The following is a 25,445-nucleotide window of genomic DNA, read 5'->3' on the forward strand; positions in this document are numbered from 1 at the left end:
TGCTCAGGCTGGTCTCGAACTCCTGACCTTGAGCGATCCACCCGCCTCGGCCTCCCAGAGTGCTAGGATTACAGGCGTGAGCCACTGCGCCCGGCCCCAGTATCTGTTTTTATCCTATTAGGACAGTGATTTTCATATGGGACTGATCATCAGAAATGGCTAAGATAGTTTTTTAAAAATACAGAATCCCACTCTCCCTGAATCAGAATATCTGGTAATAATCCCCAGAAATCTGTATCTTTAAAAAATAATTATTCCAGGATAATCAGTCAGGTTTAGGAACGACAGCTTTGTACTCGTCAGAGCAGCTTTACTCTTTACTAGGAGAGTTAATTCTTTCTTAATGGGAGGAATCCATTATAAATGAATATTTGGGTTTCTCAGCTTGATTTGGAAATATGGCATATGTCTCATCTTTGGGATTGGTTTTGTAAGATTGTAGTTAGTTTTTGGGGGTGGTGGTAGAGATGGATTCCATTAATATTTATCTTACCCTGTGGTTATTTTGTAATTATACAGTTTTTACTTCATCTCCCTAAGTATGTAAGAATCTTATTCTCTGTAAGAATACACCCCACTAAACTTCAGCTTCAAGTAAGTTCATATAAAAACAGCTGGGTCACTGCTTCAGATTTAATGTGCATACAAATCATCTGGAGAACTTGTTAAAAGGCAGATTCTGATTTAGTAGGTCTGGGGTGGGGCCCGAGGTTCTGCCTTTCTGTTAAGCTCTGGGTTGATGCTGATGCTGCTGCTCTGCAGATCGCATTTTGAGTATTAAGAAGCTAGATAATTATATTATCCTTTGAGCTGTCATTTTTATGTGAGTTATTCTGCTTTGGGGCATGTTTTGAGGATATTTAATTTGAGCAAAGGTTGAGTAGTACATTTTAAGAAGATTGCATTGTATAACCTTTTCCTGATTTTTCCCATATTCTCAAAGGTTATAGTACTATAAATAGCTTAAGGTTTTTAGTTTCAGCCTTTGGAAATGGATAAAAGAAGTGTCAGAAGCAGTGTAATTTTTATTGAATCATTAAATCTGCAGCAGTAAAATTGGTTTATCTACTTGAGGTAATCTGAACTACAGGTGAAGTATTAGTAACTGAATTAAGAATAAGAGGCTGGGCACGGTGGCTCACGCCTGTAATCCTAGCATTCTGGGAGGCTGAGGCAGGAGGATGACTTAAGAGCAGGAGTTCGAGACCAGCCTAAGCAAGAGGAAGACCCCGTCTCTACAAAAAATAGAAAAATTAGCTGGGCTTGGTTGCACACGCCTGTAGTCTCAGCTACTCCAGAGGTTGAGGCAGGAGGATCACTTGAGCCCAGGAGTTTGAGGTTGCAGTGAACTGTGATGGCATCACTGCACTCTAGCTGGGGCAACAGACTCTGTCTCAAAAAAAAAAACGACAAAAAAACCTCCACAAAACAAAAATTTCTTGAAGCAAATGAAAATGAAAACACAACATCTCAAAACCTGTGGAATACAGGAAAAGCAGCAATAAGTGGAAAGTTTATAGCAATAAATGCCTACATGAAAAAAAAGAGAAAAGGTTCAAATAAACACCCTAACGATACATCTCAAAGCACTGGAAAAACAAGAGCAAACCAAACCCAAAATTAGTAGAAGAAAGGAAATAATAGAGATCAATGCAGAAATAATTGAAGTTGAAATAAAAAGAACAATACAAAAGATCAATGAAACGAAAAGTTGGTTTTTTGTAAAGATAAACAAAATTGACACACCTTTAGCCAGACTAAGAAAAAAAGAGAGAAGACCCAAATAAATAAAATCAGAGATGGAAAAGGAGATATTACAACTGATAATGCAGAAATCCAAAGGATCTTTAGAGACTACTGTGAGTACCTACATGGCAATAAATTGGAAAACCTAAAAGAAATGGATAAATTCTTAGACACATACAACCTACCAAGGTTGAACCAGGAAGAAATCCAAAACCTGAATAAACCAATAGCAAGTAATGAGATAGAAGCAGTAATAAAAAGTTTCCCATTAAATAAAAGCCCAGGACCCAATGGCTTTGCTGCTGAATTCTACCAAGCATTTAAAGAAGAATTAATACCAGTCCTACTTAAACTATTCCGAAAAATTGAGGAGGAGGGAATACTCCAAAACTCATTCTATGAAGCCTGTATCACCCTGATACCAAAATCAGACAAAGACACAACAAAAAAGAGAACTATAGGACAGTATCTCTGATGAACATGGATACAAAAATCCTCAACAAAATACTAACAAACTGAATTCAACAACACATTAAAAAGATTGTTCATATCATGATCAATGGGATTAATCCCAGGGACACAAGGGTGATTCAACATATGTGAATCAATCAATATGATACATCATGTCATGAGAATGAAGGATAAAAATCATATGATCATTTCAACTGATGCTGAAAAAGTGTTCAATAAAATTCAATATCCATTCGTGATAAAAACTCTTAAAAACTGGGTATAGGCCGGGCGCAGTGGCTCACGCCTGTGATCCTAGCACTCTGGGAGGCTGAGGCAGGAAGATCGCTCAAGGTCAGGAGTTCGAGACCAGCCTGAACAAGAGTGAGACCCCGTCTCTACTAAAAATAGAAAGAAATTATGTGGACAACTAAAAATATATAGAAAAAATTAGCTGGGCATGGTGGCGCATGCCTGTAGTCCCAGCTACTTGGGAGGCTGAGGCAGAAGGATCGCTTAAGCCCAGGAGTTTGAGGTTGCTGTGAACTAGGCTGATGCCATGGCACTCTAGCCAGGCAACAGAGCCAGACTCTGTCTCAAAAAAAAACAAAAAAAACTGGATATAGAAGGAACTTACCTCAACACAATAAAAGCCATATGTGATAGTGAGTATTATACAGAATGGGGAAAAACTGAAAGCCTTTCCTCTAAGATCTGTAACAAGACAAGGATGCTCACTTTCACCACTGTTGTTCAATATAGTACTGGAAGTTCTAGCTAGAGCAATCAGACAGGAGAAAGAAATAAAGGGCATCCAAATTGGAAAGGAGGAAGTCAAATTATCCTTGTTTGTAGATGATTTCTTATTTCCAAGGAATCCTAAAAACTGCACAAAAAAACTATTAGAATTGATAAACAAAATTCAGTAAAGTTACAGAATAGAAAATCAACATACAAAAATCAGTAGCATTTCTATATGCCAACAATAAACAATCTCAAAAAGAAATCAAGAAAGTAATCCCATTTACAATAGCTATAAATAAAATAAAATACCTAGGAATAAACTTAACCAAAGAAGTAAAAGATCTCTATAATCAAAGGTATAAAACATTGATGAAAGAAATTGAAGGGGTCACAAAAAAATTAAAAGATATTCCATCCCCATGGATTAGAAGAATCAATATTGTTAAAATGTCCGTACTGCCCAAAGCAATCTACAGATTCTATGCAATCCTCATCAAAATACCAATGACATTCTTCACAGAAATAGAAAAAATAACCCTAAAATTTATGTAGCACCACAAAAGACCCAGAATGTCCAAAGCCAAAGCCATCCCAAGCAAAAAGAACAAAACTGGAGGAATCACATTACCTGATCTCAAATTATACTGCAGAGCTGTATTAACCAAAACAGCATGGTACCATTAAAAAACAGACACATAGACCAACGGAACAAAGTAGAGAACCCAGAAATAAATCCACACACCTATGGTGAACTTATCTTGGACAAAAGTGCCAAGAATGTACAGTAGGAAAAGGATAGTCTCTTAAATAAATGGTGCTGGGAAAACTGGATGTGCATATGCAGAAGAATGAAACTGGACCCTTATCTTTCACCATATACAAAAATCAAATCAGAATGGATTAAAGACTTAAATTGAAGACCTAAAGCTATGAAACTGCTAAAAGGAAACATTGGGGAACCACTTTAGGACATTGTTCTGGATAAGGATTTCTTGAGTAATACTCCCAAAGCACAGGCAACCAAAGCAAAATTGGACAGATGGGATCACATCAAGCTAAGAAGCTTCTGCACAGCAAAGGAAACAATCAACAAAGTGAAGAGACAACCCACAGAATGGGAGACAATATTTGCAAACTACCCATCTGACAGTGGATTAATAACTAGACTATGTAAGGATCTCCAACAACTCAACAGGAAAAAAAAATCAAATAATCCAATTACAAATGGGCAAAAGATCTGAATAGGCATTTCTCAAAAGAAGACATACAAATGGTAAACAGGTATGTGAAAAAATGCTTAGCGTCATTAGATATCAGAGAACTGCAAATCTAAACTACAGTGAGATACCATCTCACCGCAATTAAAATGGCTTTTATCAAAAAGGCAGGCAAAAAGAAATGCTGGTGAGGAAGTGGAGAAAGGGGAATCCTTGTACATTGTAGGTGGAAATGTGAATTAGTGCAACCACGATGGAAAACAGTATGGAGGTTCCTGAAAAAACTAAAAATAGAACTATGATATGACCCAGCAATCCCACTGCTGGGTATATATCTAAAGGAGGGTAATTCAGTATATTGAAAAGATATCTGCACTTCCATGTTTATTGTAGTACTATTCACAATAGCCGAGATTTGGAATCAACCTAAGTGTCCATCAACAGATGAATGGATAAAGAAATTTGTACATATACACATGGAATATTATATAGCCACAAAAAGAATGAAATCCTGCCGTTTGTAATAACATGGATGGAAGTGGAGAACATTATATTAAGTGAAATAAGCTAAGCACAGAAAAACAAATCTCACATGTTTTTACTCATATGTGGGAGCTAAATGTTAAAAACAATTGATCTCATGGAGACAGAGTATAATGATGGTTACCAGAGGGTGGGAAGTGTAGCATGGAGCGGGGGATAAAGTCGGGTTAATAGGTGCAAAAATATATTTAGACAGAATGAACAATATTTGATAGCACAACAGAGTGACTATAATCAATAATAAGTTAGGATATACTTTAAAATAACTAAAAGAGTAGAATTGGAATGTTCCTAACACAAAGAAATGATAAATGCCTGAGGTGATGGATGCTGGAATTACCCTGATTTGATTAATTCACATTGTATGCCTGTATCAAAACATCACATGTGCCCTATAAAGATATACAACTATTAATATTATGTATCCATAATAATTAAAAAGAAAAATACATAAATAAAAAAATAGAAAATAATCATCCCTATTCCCACCAATCAAATTTAAACAATGTTAACATTTTCGTCATGTTTGATTTTAGGCTTTTGATTTAAGAAATATCATCATTTTGAGGAAAATAATACATGTTATTTTGAATTCAAACAATGTAGAAAGTTCAAAGATGATAGTCATGCAGCTTTCCCACATCTCACCACCCAGAAATTGCCATAATTAACCCTATGTGAACATTATTCCAACTGTCTTTCTGTGTATATAGAAATATACATACAGATAGAGGACTAGAGAGAAGCTTTTATAATTTCACTTATAGCTCACTGCAGCCTTGAACTCCTGGGCACAAGTGATCCTCCTGCCTCAGCCTCCCAGGTAGCTAGGACTATAGGTGAGTGCCACCATGGCTGGGTAATTTTTAAAATGTGTTGTAGAGGTGGCTGTCTTGCTGTATTACTCAGGCTAGTCTTGAACTCCTGGCCTCAAGCAATTCTCCTGCCTCTGCCTCCCAAAGTGCTGGGATTATAGGCATGAGCCACTGTGCCCAACATTTTTTTTTTTTTTAATACTTGGGAAGAGTATTTTATGTGCCTGTTTTTTCACCATACAGTGGGACCAAGTTTCTCTATGTTGTCCCAGGGATTTCTGTCTATGTTTAAACAAAAATTAATTTTTTAAATTTAGTATAGGTTCATACTGTACATACTGTCTGGCAACTTACTGCTTTTTAAAATGGCTAATTAATGTAATTGATTGCATACAGAGATAGTTTGGATTCAATAAATATAGTGTTGTTTTTTTTTTAATTTGAGACAAAGTCTTGCTCTGTTGCCCAGGCTAGAGGGCAGTGGCGTCACATTAGCTCACTGCAACCTCAAACTCCCGGGCTAAAGTGATCTTCCTGCCTTAGCCACTGAGACTACAGGTGCATTCTGCCACGCCTGGCTAATTTTTCTGTTTTTGGTACAAACAGGGTCTCACTCTTGCTCAGGCTGACCTCGAATTCCTGGCCTCAAGAGATGCTCTCACCTCAGCTTCCCAAAGTGCTAGGATTACAGGCATGATCTACCATGCCCAGCCAAATATAATTTTATTATACAGCTCTGTGTGTATATATGTGTGTGTGATTTTATATCCCTTTTATACTGAAGTGTTCTCATCTTATTGCCTCACTTTCTTAAATATAATTGTACATCAGTGCTGGGGTAGAGTGCAGTGGTTAGTATTCTATGAAGTACTTAACCATTTCCCTCTTTGGGGCCTTTAGGTTGTTTTCAGTTTATAAATGTTATGATACTGAAATAAATATGGATAATGTGTTTTTTATTTGTAGGGTCATTTACCAGGATGGATTTGCATAATGGATCAAATGGACAAATAGGTGAAAGGAATCAGTATTTTTAGATTGTTAACCATGTAGAGGAGTGCCTGGAACATAATGGGTGTTCAAATATTTATTAGATGAAAGAATATTATAAAAATTGCTTTCCTATATGGTTGTACCAATTTTCATTCCCACCAATGATACGAGATTATTTTCCCACAAATCTTAACACTTGAATTATTTTGATGATTTGATTGTAATCAGAAGAATTCTCTGTCTTGGGGAAAGAACCAGATGATATAACTAAGGTCTGTTTCTCTTTTTATTTTTACCTACTGGATAAATGAACATATGTTTTCATACAGGTCTGAATTTGCTCTTAAAGAAATCATGTCATCTGGAGGTGCTGAAGATGATATCCCACAGGGAGAGAGGAAAACAGTTACAGATTTTTGTTATCTTCTGGATAAATCTAAGCAACTATTCAATGGGTTAAGGTTAGTGGACTCTTGATGTTTTAAACTTTTCTCTAGTTCTGCACTCACCACTTCCTGTGGTAAGTTTCTGAAAGTTGTGGATAGAATGTTACATAAATGTCTGTAGTAGAAGTGATCGTGATTTTTTTTCTTTGACACCTTTTTTATTCTTAGATGAAGAAACAATAGAAAAGGAGGATAACTTACGTTGTTTAACTATAGTTGAGAAGAGCTGTTTTGTTAGATGGTTTTATATGCATTACTCACACCAGACCTGATTTACATCTGATTATACACATTAGGGTTTTTGAGTCCAAGGAGCCTAAGAATGCATATGTGAACGAATGAGGAGCCTCCTGTTGAATTTTTGTATGTTTCCTTGCTTGTTTCTTTTTTCTTCCTTCTCTCCCTTCCTTCCTTCCAATACATACCTTTTGACTACAGTAGTGATGGAGTGTTCTAGACAGTATTACTTTTACTTTAGTTATGTGTGCCCTGAGCAGACTGGCCGCCAAAGCCATGTGTGCTTTTGTCAAACTGTGTCTTTGATTGTGTATTGTTGTGTGTGCTGGGTAATAATTAAGAGAAGATTTTTTTTGGTTATCATCCCCTTGTATTTGTGTTAGTCTGAATAGGATCGTAGTGCTTATAGAAAACAAGAAATATATTGGTGGTAGTCTGGACTGGCATTGTAGTTTGGGGAAATGGGATGAGATGGGATCCAGCTGGAATAGCGTTAGCTTTTGACATAGGGCCCGCCCTCCCACCTCCTGACTTGTCTTTCTGATAGCTTTCCTTTGTTTTCTCTTTCTTCAGTTCATGAACTGGGTATTAAACTTTTTATTGAAGTATAATATATACTTGTGGAAAAGTGCACATAGTGTAAGTGTGTTTTTTAGAAACTGAGCACATCCATGTGACCTGTACTCAGATGAAGAAATAGAACATACAGCACCTCACAAACCTTCTTTGTGTTCCCTCTCACTTGGACTTTTGAACTCTCTATGAGCAGTGTGAAAAAGTGCATTTTTAGTGCATGAAAGGCTTCAGATTTTTTGTATAATGTCTCATTTGGGGTATAATAAATTCTCTTTTTACTCTTGAGGCGTATCTTTCCACATTATGTTAAACTGTTCATCTAGGTGTCAGAGCCTTTCATTTTCCCAGCTGTGAATATCTTAATGGAATATTTTTCTTGGTTGAAAATACCTTCTTATAATGTGTGCACAATAGTTTAGCTCTTCTTTCCATTCACCATGTAAGAAAACATACTCCAGAGAGTAAGAAATGGATAAAATGAATGATGTTTTGCTTATAATAGCTCTTGCATGTAATAGTAATGAAGTAAGGATAATGTTAGAAAAAGCTTTGAATACTGTCAGAAAATGTTCAAAAGCTCAAGTGCTTGCAGGATTCTGGTTACCATGGTGACTAAGACTGTGGAAGCAGAATGGAATACTTGGTGGAATTATATAAGGCAGCATCTCGAGACATGTATTTGAGAAACACATCTGTGTCTGTCAGTGCTATCCCTAACTTGTGGTGCTTTGCAAAAGGAGAGGCCCCCCCAGTTACTAATTATTTGACTCCAGATGAGCAATTAAACAAAGCCAAACAAGCCTTGGAGGCCATTTGTGTGTGTGTGTATATATATATATATTTTTTTTTTTCTTAAATTGGGAAGTGTATCCATGGGAAGTGTAAGGGTCTTAAGTAAAAATAATTGCAGAAATTATTTTTATTAAATATGCTCCCAGTATTCAAATTAAGGAATAAATCATCTACAATGCTTCTGTAGACACCAATGCTTAGGATGCCCTTGTTTTTTTTTTGTTTTTTTTTGTTTTTTTTTGTTTTTTTTTAAGACAGAGTCTCACTCTGTTGCCTGGACTAGAGTGCCGTGGCGTCAGCCTAGCTCACAGCAACCTCAAACTCCTGGGCTCAAGCAATCCTACTGCCTCAGCCTCCCAAGTAGCTGGGACTACAGGCATGTGCCACCATGCCCGGCTAATTTTTTCTATATATTTTTAGTTGTCCAATTAATTTCTTTCTATTTTTGGTAGAGACGGGGTCTGCCTCCCTTGGAGCTGGTTCACAGGAGGAGGAGATGTATCTAATTCAAAGTAGGAGCAATTATTCACAGTTCTTCAGCTTCCTATGCCATCATTAGGAATGGAACAATGTACTAAGAAGTACCTTCTATGTGCCAGCACCATTCTAGGCACTGGGCTAGAGATAGGGGCAGGATACAGAGATAAATCGGGGACCTGCCTTCAAGTGAATCAAGTACTCTTGCACATTTTTTTCTCTCATTCAAGAAAAGCTTTGCTTGCTTTTCAGTAAACAAAAGAGTTGATATAGTGGCATAACTAAGATATCCTCCCCTAAAGGAAATACTCAACGTTATTGGCCTGAGCCTGTTTGATGCCCTCAAACTGACAGATACATTCCTAGACCTAAATTTAAAAACTGGGTATACTAATAGGTTAAAAAAAATGCTGGTGCTAAACAAGGAAATGCTCAATTAGGTTTTGCAAATCTCGTATAGTTTTGTCTAGTGTAGTCATGAACATGGAAGCATGGATTGGAAGAAAGATGTCCCTGTAATATAGTCCTTTCTATGTAAACAATGAAGTGTGTGTGGGACAGTGTGCACTTTGACCAAAAACCTGATTCAGAGAAGTTGGTTTATTCCTTTGCCTTTGACCACAGCATTGTTGAATTTCAGGAGCATCCTAAGACCTGGGGAGCAGAATGGGCTCCCACAAAAGCACTTTACTAATATAGAAAATCTAGGTGTTACTCCATTTGATAGAAAAGAGAGAGCATGGATTAGGGGTTAGATGGTTTGAATTTGAATCATATTAATAGCTCTACAATTTACTGGCCATGATTCCCAAGCAACTTACTCCGTGTGTGTGTGGTATGTTTGTGTGTGAATGTGTTATGTATGTGTGCATATGTATGTGTGTGTAAATGTATATACACATATATGTACCCTGGGGAAGCGAAGCATTTAAGGACCAGACTAAGAGAAGCTGGTGAAAGAAATTGTAAGAACAGAAAGAAGACAGACTTACAAGATGACGAGGAAGTGGTGAGCAGTGTAATGCTGTATGGAATGCTGATATAAGGACCGAAAAGTGCCTGCTGGACTTGGACTTTAGGTGTAGGTAGGCATCAGTGATCTTAGCTGATTCAGTTTAGTAAAGATGGTGGATTCATAGAAACTTGAAAGAAATTTCCTGAGTTTTGACACCCCAATGTTAAATTTGAAACATCTCTGAGAATCAGGTTTACTCATTTGCACTGCATTTCTTCCTGCCATCGTCTCTTGACTTATATTGATAAGAGTCGAAGATTTATAGTAAGAGAGAGATTAGTGTCATACTTTTACTTTCCTCTAAAGCCTTGGAAAGAAGAATATGAACAGCCAATTTATAACAGAGGTGCCTTTGCAAAATGTGAAATATAAGGTCACTTAATATACGGAGTAATTCACAGAGCCTGATTTAATTTAATCCTATGGACCATTAATTTCCCATCTCTGCTGACAGTAATAATGACCAAATGATATATTCATAGTTTAAAACCAGAGTCAGACTCTGCATAGTAGAAGAATTTGTCTAAAACGCTCTATGAAGTACCTTAGTTAATTTTAGACTCTAATCATATTATAATGGTTTGTATATTTGCTGCTATGATATGTCTCATTAGAAAAAGGATGATCATAGGACTTATAGGAAATTTAGAAAATTTTTAAATTGTATTTTGAAAAAGAAACTGCTATCTTTATAACTGATTCCTTGGAATAGCAGAGGTTCTAAGTTCTTTTGAGGAAAATAGTATAGAATTTACCCAACTTTGTTCACAGCTATACATCTGCAAATCCTTGTATTAATATATTACACCTTACCAGTAGGAGCCCTGTTCTAGCATTTTACATCACCTTCTATGTACTTTTAGCCCTCATACAAAATTCCCTGCCCCTGTCTACTGAATAATTGAAATTATACAGTTGAAATAAAACGCTGGGCTCTAGTTCTGTTTTCTCCCTTAACAGGATATATTACTGAGATTTTTAAATGTGTCAGCTTTGGAAACTCAAAGGAACTTGCAGACAAATGCTTACGTGAAAGTTTGCCTAAAGGCTTTACGTAGTGTCTTTAAAGAAGCAGCCAATAGATTACAAGTGCTCACACCTGTAATCCTAGCACATCTGGGAGGTGGAGGCAGGAGGATCACTTGAGGTCAGGAGTTCTAGACCAGTCTGAGCAATAGTGAGACCCTGTCTCTACCAAATAGAAAAAAATTAGCCGGGTGTGGTGGCACATGCCTGTAGTCCCAGCTACTCAGGAGGCTGAGGCAGGAAGATTGCTTGAGCCCAGGAGTTTGATGTTGCAAACAGCTATGATCATGCCACTACACTGTAGCCTGGCAACAGAGACTCTGTCTCAAAAAAAAAAAAAAGAAAAGAAAAGAAGAAAGCAGCGAATAATTGTCAGTTGTCACAAAGTTGATGTCGCTGACAAATATTTTTGTATAATAATACAGTCTTCCTAACAGTAGCTGCTTCATAAGAGTCTTAAAAGATTCTGACAGCAACTTCCATTTTAAAAATGTCTGATTAAGTCTTCCTAATGCAACCTCATTAGAGATCCATGGAGACAAAAAAGATGAAAACGTGCAATAAATGTGGGAAACTAATATCTATAGTTAACCGGTTTCTGTAATCTGAAATGAATTTCTGCTTATAATAAGGATAATGGAAATGGATTTTAAAAAATATAGTTACTAGCTTATTCTAGCTATGCCTGCCTGAAAGTTTCAGGTCAGAAAACCTTTTGCTTCCTTATCCATTGTTTTAACATCTGGTACCAAAATGCAGATCTTTCTCACTTTTTAATTTCACCTACAGAAATTTACCTTTCATTCATGTCACATAATTATTCAAGCCTTATTAGTATGAATATGTTTATTGCAGCATTTTTATTTATTTATTGTTTTGTTTTTTTAGTTTTCGAGACAGAGTCTTGCTCCGTTGCCTGGGCTAGAATGCACTAGCATCATCATAGCTCACTGCGACCTCCAACTCCTGGGCTCAAGCGATCTTCCTGCCTCAGCCTTCCAAATAGCTGGGACTACAGATGTGCACCACCACACCTGGCTAATTTTTTGTGTTTTTTGTAGAGACAGGATCTCACTCTTGCTCAGGCTGGTCTTGAACTCCTAACCTCAAGTAATCTTCCTGCCTCAGCCTCTCAGAGTGCTAGAATTATAGTTGTGATCCACCACGTCTGGCCTATTGCAGCATTTTTATAACAGAAAAACTAGAAAGAACATAAATGTTCATCAGGAGGGTATTGGTTAAATAAATTGGTTCATTATATATTACTTTGTACATGGTAAATATTGATACAATTCTATATATATATTAAAGAAACCTGATATATTATTAAATTAAAAAGACGTGTTGCATAATTTTATATATAGTTTGATCCCCTTTGCGTAAAATAATGGGAAAACTCACATACATAATTAAATGTGCATAGAGAAAATATTCTCAGTGGTGGTTATTTGTGGGGACTAGACTTGAGGGGAAAAGCAATAGCGTATTCTTTTTACTTCTTGCTTTATACACTTTGTAGCATTTTTGTTTTCCAAGAGACTTATATTATTTTCAAAATTGGAAAAAAAGAAACAAGTTCTCTGTGATAGATTGTTTATAAAATGATTCCCTTTCCTCTATCCTTGCATGTGAATGGTTCCCTCCCACACTACCCTTGGGCTGTGAGATTTGCTTTGGCCAGTGGGACAGTAGCAAATATGATGCAAAAAGAAAAATGTACTTTAGAGCTTGTCCTCTCTTTCACTGCTCTTGGGATCCTTGCAGCCAATCCTCATGTAAACAAAGCTAAGCTAACCAGCTGGATGATGAGAAACACAGTGGCCAAGCAGACAACTGCTGGACATTTGAGGGAACCCTTCAACCACTCACTGGCTGTCCCGAGTTACTGAACGTGAGGTTTGGCTGAGATCAGTAGAACTCCCCAGCTGAGCCCAGCTCAGATTGCTAACCCACAACATCACTACTAAATAAATGGTTTTCGTTTTAGGCTGCTGAGTTTTGAAGTGGTTTGTTATGCAGTGAAGGTTAACTGATAAAGTCTCCAACAATAATGTCAGCATGTGCCCTTCTGTGTTTCTACTGCTTTATGAGACAGCCATAAACTAAAGATTAGTTTAAGCAGAAAGTATGGGGGAAATAAATATTGTCACTGCCACATTGTACATACTGGGAGCTATAACACCCATAAGTAAAGCACGATTTTTTGGGACAGACATGAAGAATTTTTTGACAATTGGTAGGTTTTTATGTATCCATTGGTTCATAGTGTCAGAGAACAAACCATAGGGACACGTGCACGTCCCTCCTTCATCCCGCTGATCTGACACTAGATGATATACCTGCTCAACTAATTGTGCTAGGAGCTGCAATCCGTGTGTAGATCTGAGAAAGGGATTTGATTGATCCTTCCCCTCACCCAAGAGACATATTCTAGGAAGAAGAATTAGCAAACATAGAGCCTGGGTAGACCATACCTTGTTCTAGGAAGGATGAGTCAAATCTCTAAATGGGCTTATTTCAAAAACGAAAATAATCACTCCCTTGTAACCCCCGCCCATGCATACGCACACACTTATAACAGGGGAATGAAAACATCTTCCTTGGGACTCAGACCTCTGAAAATTATTAGTAAAAGAAACCATAAGAAAATTTTGGAAAATTGTTTGTCTTCTGCAATAAAGTGCCATGGATCATAGCATCTATGAGAAGAGCATAAAACTATAAGGAGAGAACAGGTTAAGGTTAAATAAGGCAAGAAAGACTTTCAGAAAAGCAAAAATGCAGTATCAGGATTAAAATTCATAGCAAAGACAATAAAGAATAGAACTGATACTACTTAGAAACATTAAATTAACGATGTTCAGGAAGAATTGGAGACGATCTCTCAGTATCCAAAGAGAAAATGATGAATATGGAGTCAAGAGAATAAAGATGATACAGCTGAAGAATTATCAGTATTTTTGATGGAAAAACCAGAAAAAGTGGAATAGAAAAAGTAAAGATGAAATCAGAAAACATTTTGCAGCATTTGGAAAACATCTAGGTAAGCAGATCAAGAGGACATATTTAGAAAACATGCTGGTTTGGAGGAAAAATTGTTTGGAGATGCACAGCTGTGTGTTAGAAATAGCAGCTAAAAAGGAAATCATAAATTAGAATGTCATGGTATTCTGGGGTTGGTGAATTACCCACATGCACTGCACCCAGTTCGTCACAATAAAAACATTTTAGCAAAACCTACCAGGTTGAACTAGCCACACTGAAAAACTAGTTTTAGTGATGCTAAAAAGCAAATACTTTCAGCTGAATTGTTATTTCTTACTTTGATAGCCTCAAATTGGGCGCAAGAAATTCTTTTATAAAACCCTTTCCTCAGGCAATTAGATTACTAATAATTTTGGACAGTCAATGAAATAGAAATATAACTTCTTTATTTAAAGCAACAAAACAAATATGACTAGAAAACAGTCTGTCAAGAAATATGCTAAAATATTAACTGTAATTGGCTAGGTCATGAGACTGTTCTTTTTCATCTTTTTTAATTAATACATTTATTTTAAACTTATTTTTAGAAGTATATGTATATACATGTATGCACAAGTTCTATGCTTGTCAATAAATGAGGATTCTCCAGAATGGAGCACTAGGGGAAGTAGTAGAGACTTACTTTTTATTCTATACACACCTTTTGTCCTCTTTGAATTTTGTATTATGTTTATAAATTACCCGTTCAAAAAATGAATGAAAATATATTCTCATAATAAAAAAAATGGGTTTAGGTGGGCCTGGTGGCTCATTCCTGTATGCCCAGCACTTTGGGAGGCTGAGGAGGGAGGATAACCAGAGGCCAGGAGTTACAAGACCAGCCTGAGCAAGAGCAAGACTTCATCTCACTAAAAATAAAAAAATTAGCTGGGTGTGGTGGTGCATGCCTATAGTCCAGCTACTCGGGAGGCTGAGGCAGGAGGATCAGTTGAGCCCAGGAGTTTGAAGTTGCAGTAAACTACGATGATGCCACTGCACTTTACCCAGAGCGACAGAGCAAGACTCTGTCTCCAAAAAGAAAAAAAAGTTAAATTTCAAAGTGAAAACTTTAAGCAGAAGACAATACTATTGTGTGATGAATTCTTTAAAAAGACAAAAAAAAGCACTAACTATAAAGATTGGTACATTTGATAACTACTCATTAAAAAAACTCAGTCAATAAAAATGGGATGATAAGTGATAGACTAGGATAAGAAGTATACCACACTATAATCAGTGAATGATTATTGCTTCTTTATAAAGCAAGTGACTTTTGGTGGTACAACTCTAGTGAAATGTAGTTGACTTTCTTTGTTTGATTCAAGTTAGCTTCATGTACCAATAGCCATACCCACAATTTGAGACCTCTCTTTTGCTCTCTTTTCTAGACTTTATTAGTGATACCTTGAGCTTATCAGGCTTCCACAAGACAGTCAAATCCTTTGGTTATTTTTTCTGATCAATTGTATGCTGCTGAAAGAATGTACTTGGGGCTGTCTTCATCTGTTCATAGACTTTAACAAAGAAGTTTTGCCCTGAGGATGAGCCTGAGTTTTAATTGGCGTTTATGGATAGCATTTTTCAATTGTATCTTTTACAGTTAAGTATGAGTAATTATTGTAGCTTATAATGCTGAAAGTTCTTGAATTTGTGGATTTTTCTCTTTTCCTTTTCAACTCTGCTTGCAGCTAGTTCTTTTCTGAGTTCATCTTTTTCTTGCAGTATTTTGTTAAGTGCAACTAACAGCATCCAGGGCTAGTAGCATACTGTTTCCCAGATGTTTTGTATAAATCCACAAGTTCATTAGTTATATTAATCTGCTTTCTAAGTTTTCACAGGCAAATGCAGATTTACCACTGCATTATATAGACCACGGTTTTTGCAGCCTTCAGTAACAGTTACTTGCTACTCAGTCCCAATGCAAGTAGGGTATATGTTTGTTATGGCAGTAACCTATCCCTGTTACCAGTTTCTGTACTAGCTTTTCCTAAATAGGGCTGCTGTAACAAATAACCCCAAAATTTTAATGCCTTACTATAAGAGATTCATTTCTAGCTCCCATGTTAGCTACAAGTTGTCTGCAGTTTGGAAGCCCTGCTAAGTATGTCTTACTCTGTGTTCCAGGCTGAAGAGCAGCCCTATCTTGTTAGGTCAGAGGGGAAAATAAAAATGCTGAACCACATAATGTCTCTTACTCATCTCCTCAGATATGGTATAGGTAACTTAAAATTATATTTCACTGACCGCAGCAAGTTAACATGACCAGGTCCAATGTTTGTATGGTAGGGAGTATTTGTCTCTAAAAGACATGTACTATAAGTCACCAGGGCCAAGGACAGGGATGTATATTTCTCTTATGGGGAGGGGATAGAATAGTTGAAAACGATAATGCCATCTGTACATCCACTTCCAGATATATTCCCTAAAGCAATATTTTTCACACTGCTGAGTTCTTAGTTGAAGATGAACATTTGGACGTTATCAATATATAACTAAGTGTGAAAAAGATCACCCAGGGAGAGGGAAGAGAGTGCTAGAAACCTCCTGGGAGAGGTATCTGCAAAGAACACTGAGAGTGAACTGTCGCAAGTGTGGGGAAGAACAGGAAAGAACGTGTCCTGGACCTTTGTTATAGAACTATTTCTCCTCCAAAAATTGTAACTTTTTTTTAAAAAAAGAACACCTGAATTCTTTAAATCTGTCTGGTTTGTACCATCACAAGACTTAATTTCAAAATAGTATAAGAAATTTAAAATTAATATATGCTTATTTATTATTACAGGGATTTGCCACAATATGGACAGAAGCAATGGCAGTCCTATTTTGGAAGAACTTTTGATGTTTACACCAAACTCTGGAAGTTCCAGCAGCAGCATCGGTAAAGGAATTTTCTAGTTAAAAGAAAGTGAAAGCTCATTATGTTAGTCACAGTTTTGATCTTTACTACCTCAGTGCTTTTTATCTGGATCTTTTTAAATAATATAGTTCATCTTTATGACCCAAATAAAAACAAATTTATTTTTTCTTATTTATTTAAGATTTTAAAATATAGTGTTCTTATCTGATTTTTTAAGACAATGTTACATTTTAATGGTTCAGATTAACTCTAACATAAGTGAGATGATTCATGGTTTCATTCTAAAATACATGTTCTCTATTAGCCAAAGCTATTATGTATGTGTTGCTTCGAATTTTCATGGACATAGCTCAAAGTAGTTTCTTTTTATATTTGAACTTACTTAAATAGACATTTAATAAATGCTTTTGAATTTAATTGAATGATTATGTTGAAATCTGTGAAAAATTCATGAGCTTTGCTGAATTGGATGGTATCTTATTCTATTGAATTTATAGATTTGGTTATTTTTGAAATTTATAGTCTCTAATTTCTGTTTTCTTGTTTCCATTATAAAACAGACAAGTCTTGGATAATCGGTATGGCTTGAAGCGGTGGCAAATAGGGGAAATTGCTTCCAAGATTGGGCAGCTATACTACCATTATTAGTAAGTGCATTGTACATGGAAAGAGTAAAGTGTTGTCCTGATTAAAACACAGCATGCAGAAGTATGCGTAGTCTACTCACTTGTTAGGCGTGAATACAACAAGTTCCAGATGAAATCCTAATAGCTGAGACCAGATTGATCAAGACAGCATCATGAAGCCAGCTATAATAGGTCATACCTGTCATCCCTGCTACTTGGGAGGCTGAGGCAGGAGGATCTCTTGAGGCCAGCAGTTTGAAACCAGCCTGGGCAACATAGCGAGATCTCATGTCTAAAAATTATAATAATTAGGTGAGCATGGTGGCTTGTGCCTGTAGTCTCTGCTACTTGGGAGGCTAAGGTGGCAGGATCACTTGAGGCCAGGAGTTTGAAACCAGCCTGGGTGATATAGTATGAACCCATTGAGGGGTGGGGAGGAGACAACATTATGAAATGACCTTCCATAATCAAAGTTCATTTGGTCAGACTCATTTATAACTTAAAGGAGTTTGATTTCTGTTTTAGATAAATGATAAATAATAGGTAAATTTATAGTTCTTATGGCTTCACTTAAGTTTTAATACTATGCAGAGATATAACTTGTATGTATGAATGAATGGTTGTCAGTAAGATTCTTTTAAAAACTCATACTTGTAGGATATGTTGTTTGAAAGGTTACATGAGATAAATAAAGGTACTTTTGATTATATCCTTAGAGCACTAACATCTATATAGTCCCACTCTTGAGTCAAGGAAAGAAGAGAGCTCCTTTTAGGAATCTACATTTCATTGTCATGAAGTAATATCAGGTATACAATAAAAAAGGCTTGGGGCCAAGTGCAGTGGCTAATTAGTTGGATGTGGTGGTACACACTTGTAGTCCCAGCTACTTAGGAGGCTGACACAGCAGGATCACTTGAGCCTAGGAGTTTGAGGTTACAGTGTCCTATGACAACATCACTGCACTCTAGCCAGGGCAACAGAGCAAAACCTTGTCTCCAAAAGAAAAAAAAAGGCTTGGGCTGGGTGCCATGGTGCATGCCTATAATCCTAGCACTCTGGGAGGCTGAGGCAGGAGCATCACTTGAGCCCAGGAGTTCGAGACCAGTCTGAGCAAAAGCGAGACCCCATCTCTACCAAAAATATCATTATTACTATTTTTATGCATCTTAAGGGTGTTATGATTGCTGCCTTGCTGGTTCAAATTTAGGGCAGTCATTGCTATCACCTTATGTAGGGAATAGAGAAATATGGAACAAGTATTTATGATGGTGAAGAGTTTCTGACACTGCCATGTTAAAATTTTTTTTTCTCATAGCTTACGCACATCTGAGACCAGCTATCTGAATGAGGCTTTCTCCTTCTATTCTGCAATCAGACAGAGATCATATTATTCTCAAGTCAATAAAGAAGACAGGTATGCATCTACTGTGTTTTTAGAAAGTTGAGGATTAAACATTCAAAACCTTTTAGTCTGTGTGGAAATTGTGCAGAAAAGCACATGTTTGTTTATAACTTACATTCATTAAACTTACTTCATTAAACAGGCTTTAATGAGTGCCTACTATTTAAGACCTTCTAAAAAGTATACAGAGGTACATGTTACCTAAGAGCAGTAAATATTATAGATGTTGGCCAGGCACGTTGCCTCATTCCTATAATCCTAGCACTTTCAGAGGCCAAGGTGGAAGGATCACTTGAGGCCAGGAGTTCGAGACCGGCCTGAGCAAGAGTGAGACTCTGTCTCTACAAAAAGAAAAAGTAGCAGGGCATGGTGTCGTGTGCCTGTAGTCCCAGCTACTCTGGAGGCTGAAGCAGGAGGATCACTTGAGCCCAGGAGTTTGAGGCTCTAGTGAACTACAATGAGGCCACTGCACTCCAGCCTGGGAAACAGAGCAAGACCTTGTCTCAAGAAAAAAAAAAAAAGGCCGGGTGTCGTGGCTCACACCTGTAATCCTAGCACTCTGGGAGGCTCAGGCAGGTGGATCCTTTGAGCTTAGGAGTTCGAGACCAGCCTGAGCAAGAGTGAGACCCCATCTCTACTAAAAAAATAGGAAGAAATTAGCTGGACAACTAAATATATATATATATAAAATTAGCCGGGCATGGTGGCACATGCCTGTAGTCCCAGCTACTCTGGAGGCTGAGGCAGGAGGATTGCTTGAGCCCAGGAGTTTGAGGTTGCTGTGAGCTAGGCTGATGCCACGGCACTCTAGCCCAGGCAACAGAGTGAGACCCTGTCTCAAAAAAAAAAAAAAAAAAATCGATATTGTAATCATGTCCCGATACCAAAGGAGGGTTGGAGTTATTGCTTTATGAGAGAGTGGGGTCACACAGGTTTCACGGGAAAAAAATGAGTCCAACATGAAGCTTAGCTAATAACATTTCTTCTTTTTAGCCTGTGTAATCTTAATTCGTACATCTTCAAAAGCCGTTAACAGCTGTAATGTAAGACTAGAGAAAAGGCTGCTAATGCTGTTTGAAATTTTTTTTTTTAATAAACCCAGGACTGTTTTGCAGTTGTGTAACGCTACTGTTAGAAAAAATTATGTAGAATTCGTTCATTCCCAATAAAAATCTATTGAACGCATATCTGGTACTGTAGCAGATACTTGAATGGGAGAGGAAAAAAAAGAAGGGGTGCTAGTTCCCTTTCAGAAGATTATCTTCTAATGGAGCTTACAGACATATTTGGGGTAGCCATTGATTGTGATTTTATTAATTCCAGATGAGTGTGGAATTGTGGAAGAAATCAGGGATCTGCTGAAGAATCTTTCTTGCTAGCATTCTGAGAATTGTTGGAAGAGAAAGTTCAGGCATAGAAGATCTGAATGTTTTCTCTACTCCCAGCAAAAGAATTCTTAGTTGTTACATGGTGAAAAGATTATATTCCCTTAGCAGTAGAAGAAAACAGTTTTGACATGTTTTCCTGGAGAGTACCTTGTGGTTGCCTATTGTAATCTTTCCAGCTAAACAGTGACATTTTGGGAAAAGTCCCACTTTTGTATATCCCTTTCATTCCCATGTATGTTGTTCAGACTTGTGCAGGGGAGTCTGCGTGGTATGAGTGAGGGGCGTCGGTGCTGGAGTCTGCATTTTCCTCTCATGTCTGTTTGTTATCCCCTGACATCATCCTTCCGTCAGAAGTTCCCCCCGTTACTTCTCCCTGAGGTTTTTCTATGGTTTGCTTCACATATTTTCACTATAGATATATTTCCACCAACCCTAACTTTTAAAAAATTTATGTTATACTATTTGTATTAATTCTCGGTGAGATGAATTATATATTAAAAAATGCAAAAGGGCTATGTAACATTTTGTCAGCATTAAAAAAAAAAGTACATATAAGCAGAGAACTATTTCAAGCAATAGCAAAATACCTTGTATAATTCACTTTTCTGCATTTTCTAATTTGCCAAAAGTGAAATTGGCCTTGGGCCCCTTGGCTTAAAACATAACAGTTTGATTTATTGCAGTTACTTTCTGCCTTAATAGCAAACACCACATTTAAATTGTTTTCCTGTGCTGTTTCCGAGTGTAGGACAGATTAATAGAGGCAGGATTATTTGGAATCAGGATGACAAAATCTCTTGCATTGGGCCAGTAAATTAGAATCAAATTACGCGATCCAGTGTGTAAAACCTTGACCTTGCTATATGTGCTTAGGAAAGGCTTTGTTCAGTTGGTGGGTTGTTTGTTTCTTAGTTCACACAGGGCAAGGGGGTCCGTCAAGATAGGAATGAGGAACAGCTGCTAAAATCAATAGCCAGTAGATAAAACCAAGTAAGAAAATATTCCACAATTTCACAGTTTTTAAAAGGCAAAAATTTTCTCCCCTCAAAAGGAACAAGTTCTCTCTGCATTGTCTCAGCACCTAAGGATTATGTTGAGGCCAGGAGAAATGATGCATTCCAGCAGTCACCATGGTGACTGCCTGTCACTAAGTGTAGTCAACACTCAGAACATTTCATTCCATGGGACCATCCTGCTTAGAGAGGTGTTATTATATGACCACTCATCCTAGGACCTACAAACCCCAGCTCTGTTGAAGATGGCCAAGGCTGAACCTAGTCAGAGTTAGATACGGAGAAGGTGAAGTTTCTGAGTACACAAGAGGTCGTAGGGAGATGTTGCAGGCAGCCACCTGGAAGAACGGAGTTTCTCAGGCAAACGTGCAGTTAGAGTCAGTGTCTTACAAGTAGTGGGCCTGGTAGGTTGGACAAGGTGGAATTCTGGAGTCCAGAGTTTGTCAAAAGCTTCATAATTTCAACTTTAGTGGTGACAGTATTGAAGTTTTTTAATGTGGGAAATACGAATCTGAAATTGATGGCTTTGGCAGTTCACAGTGGTGGTATTGATGATAACAAGGGCTTGATGTGGACCCTTCCAGTGAGGGTCACTTTTCTGCGCAGTTTGATATGGAGTCGGCCAATAGGCTATGGCTTTACAGTCCTGACATGTTTTACATGCAGGGATAGGCAAACTATGGCCTACATGCCACATTGGGCCCATGGCCTGTTTTTGTACTGGCTGGCAGCTTAGAGTTATTTTTACATTTTCAAAGGGTTGTGAAAAAGGAAAAGATGAATATGCTACAGGCATCAAATATGGCCTGCAAAGCTTAAAATATTTACTATCTGGCCCTTCATGGAAAGTTTGCCAGTTACATAATTCATGATCTGTAGATTAATAGAACCTGTTTTATCAAAAAATTAGTGGAATTAAGTCGTTCATATTTCAGGTATGAATTGACATTGTCCTTCTACTAATTTTATTTCTGTTTTGAATTCCTCTCCTGACAGTGTGGTAGGCTAGATAACCTAAAATACTGTCAGTTCCAAAACACCTAGAAATGCTGGATAAAATAGAACAGTCATCCTTTTAAATGGGCAACTTAGCTGTCAAGACAGTAAGGAAGTCCCTAGTTCATTTCCTCATTGCCATGTTGACTTCACAGGGGAGTAGTTGGTTTTGGTGACATAAAAGAACAATGAAGAGGAAAATTAAAACTAGAAGGGGTGATATACAAGAAGGATTGGTGAAAAAAAAAATATCCCCTTGTATCCTAAAACACATATTTTATGAGACAGTAATAATGGCTCATTGAAGTTATTAAAATAAAATGGGGCCAAATCTTAGATAACAATAGCGTGAGAGAAGACAGAGGATAGAGAATTAAGTCATTCTAATAAGATCCATTTATTGTTCCGAAAAAGCATAGAGTAAGTAGTAGTTTGTTAATATTCTAAGAAAAATATGCTTAATATAAGGAGAATGTGTAACTTCAGAACAGATAGAATGAATCATTATAATGGAAGACAGGAAAGGAAAATATACCCCAAAAAGTATACCTAGCACAAAATAATAAAGTAGAAACAAGTCCAAATATGGTGGTAATCAGTGAGTGAAAGTGATATAAACTTTCCATTTAAAAGACAGACATTGTCAGTATGCCTTTTTTAGAAAAGCCCAGTAACATACTGTTTATAAGAGATCCTTCAAAGATATAAGGTACATAAAAAAAGATAAATAAGACAGATACTAAGGAGGAAAATATGACAATACATATTATTTTTATTTAAGGCAGAAAATATTATTAAGGATAGAGGTTTACTCCATAATGATAAAAGGAACAATTAAGGAAAATAGAAAAATTCTAAACTTATATATAACCAATAATGTAGTATTATAATAAAGCAAAAAGTGGAAAGATTAATAAATGGTCTAATGTATATGGGAATTTTTGATATACCATATTTAATACCTTATATATCAAGAAGATAAGAAATTATAAGATACGAGTAACAAAAGCTTGTTCCAACTTACAGAAAACTGTATGCAATAAGCAAATGTATATTATTTTCAAACTTATATGAAACTTTTGTGAAGTTGACTTATATTTGCCATAAAACAAATTTAATACAAGGTTCAATAAATTTTCAAGTATGTGTTCTCTAACCATTGTATAATTCCATTATAAACAGGAATAAAACAGAATTTAAGAAATTTGTCAATTAATGATATGTTTCTAAATAACTCATTCAAAGAAGAATTTTAAAAAATTTTTATTATGGAAAGTGTGAAACATATACACAAAATATACTGTTGTAAAGTATTTGTGATGTGGGATATGGAAAGCAGGAAGTGGAAGTTGAAATTGTGAGGTTAGAATTGATAAGGGTAAGTGTAAAGTGTCAGGCTTGAACAGGTGCAGTATTGACTGTAAATGGCATTTGATAAGTTCAGGATGCACATTGCTACTCCTAGCAATCACTGAAAGAACAATAACACAGAATAGGTATAACTAAGAAGCCATTAGATGATATAAAAAGGAGCATTAAAAAATATTTGATTAACCAAACAGAAAGTAAGAAAGGAACAACAAGAAGAGAAGGGACAAATAGGAAACAAACAGCAAGGTGGGAGACACAGACCTAGCCAAAACAGTAACAGTATTAAATGTAAATGTACAGGGTAGAGATTGTCAAAGTGGGTAAAAAAAAGCAAGATTTAATGATACACTGTCTACAACAGATGAATTTAAATAAAAAGACAGGCTGGCACGATGGCTTATGCCTGTAATCACAGTGCTTTGGGGAGGCCGAGGCAGGAAGATCGCTTGAGGCCAGGAGTTCAAGACCACCCTGGGAAGCATAGCAAGATTCCACCTTTGAAAATAAAAATAAAAAATCAGGCATGGTGGCACATGCCCTAGTCCTAGCTACTCGGCAGGCTGAAGTGGGAAGATTGCTTGAGCCCAGGAGTTCAAGGTTGCCATAAGCTGTGATTGCCCCATTGCACTATAGCTTGAGCAATAGAGAGAGACCCTATCTCTAAAAAATTATATACTAAAAAAAAAAAAAGACACAGGTAATTGAAAGTAGACAGATGAAAAAAGATATGACATACAAGCAGTAAGCATGAGAAAGCTGGCTTGATTGTTAATATTAGAAAAATGAGATTTCAAGACGAGAATGTTCTTCCTGGAATTCTTTTCACCTCATATTTTCCATAGTCTTTTACCCTTCCTTGCTATCTTAAACATTTATCACTTTCTCTAGTAGCCTTTTCTTACCCAGTATCCAGTCCTTTGGACTCAAAATAGCATCGTTTATTTCTCCTGTTATTATATTTATTCCACTGTGTTTTAAGTATTTATCTATCTCCTGTATATTTTAAGTATTTTTCTGTCTGCAAGATCTGTGAAGAAGGGACTGTGTCTATAGATTTTTTTTAAAACCATTTTACTCTTAGCATTTAGCATAGTGCCTTGTACTCCTAAATTCTCAATAGATATTTGTTGAATGAATGAATACATGGATGAACAGCTTAATAAATCAATAAGAAATATGTCAAAAAGACTGTATGATTATATATGGAAATGTTTATAACTGCAAAAAATATGAAAAGCGTTTTAAAAGCCATCAGAAAAATGGAAAAATCAAAAAAGCATATCTTCTTTTTTAACCTAATGAGTTATTTTTTATTTATCTATCTTAGACCTGAGTTGGTAGTTAAGAAGCTACGGTACTATGCAAGATTTATAGTAGTTTGTCTTCTTCTCAACAAAATGGATGTTGTGAAGGATCTGGTAAAGGTAAATGTGCTTTAAAGTAATTAGAATCCTAATCTCTAATTGTATATGGATAATTTTATTTCTCAAAAATAGACTAGGTTAAAATAATTTTGATGTATATAAATAATTACAACATTCAAAGTATAATAACTTCTGACATGGGTAATGGTAGAAAATATTTCCCACTCTGTTCATATTACAATGCATTTACACTAATCAAAGATAATTATCTTAATTCCTTTTGTCCCTTCCGCATGTTTTTACATTTCGCAGCCCATCAGTGGA

The 25,445-nt window shown here is 36.6% G+C and overlaps 1 protein-coding gene across 1 annotated transcript in view; it reads left to right on the forward strand.

The window, feature by feature from the left end:
• The window catches only part of SCAI (suppressor of cancer cell invasion), a 105,377-nt gene that overhangs the window by 49,569 nt on the left and 30,363 nt on the right, over positions 1-25,445 (forward strand). Inside the window, exons 3-7 of the mRNA XM_012639682.1 lie at positions 6,838-6,969; positions 16,884-16,979; positions 17,519-17,605; positions 18,903-19,001; positions 25,085-25,181. Coding sequence (XP_012495136.1) covers positions 6,838-6,969; positions 16,884-16,979; positions 17,519-17,605; positions 18,903-19,001; positions 25,085-25,181 — 511 coding nt within the window. The remainder of the gene's footprint in view (positions 1-6,837; positions 6,970-16,883; positions 16,980-17,518; positions 17,606-18,902; positions 19,002-25,084; positions 25,182-25,445) is intronic.

This window comes from Propithecus coquereli, unplaced genomic scaffold, assembly GCF_000956105.1.
Source record: "Propithecus coquereli isolate 6110/MARCELLA unplaced genomic scaffold, Pcoq_1.0 Scaffold142, whole genome shotgun sequence".
In the NCBI taxonomy this organism is placed as follows: Eukaryota; Metazoa; Chordata; class Mammalia; order Primates; family Indriidae; genus Propithecus; species Propithecus coquereli.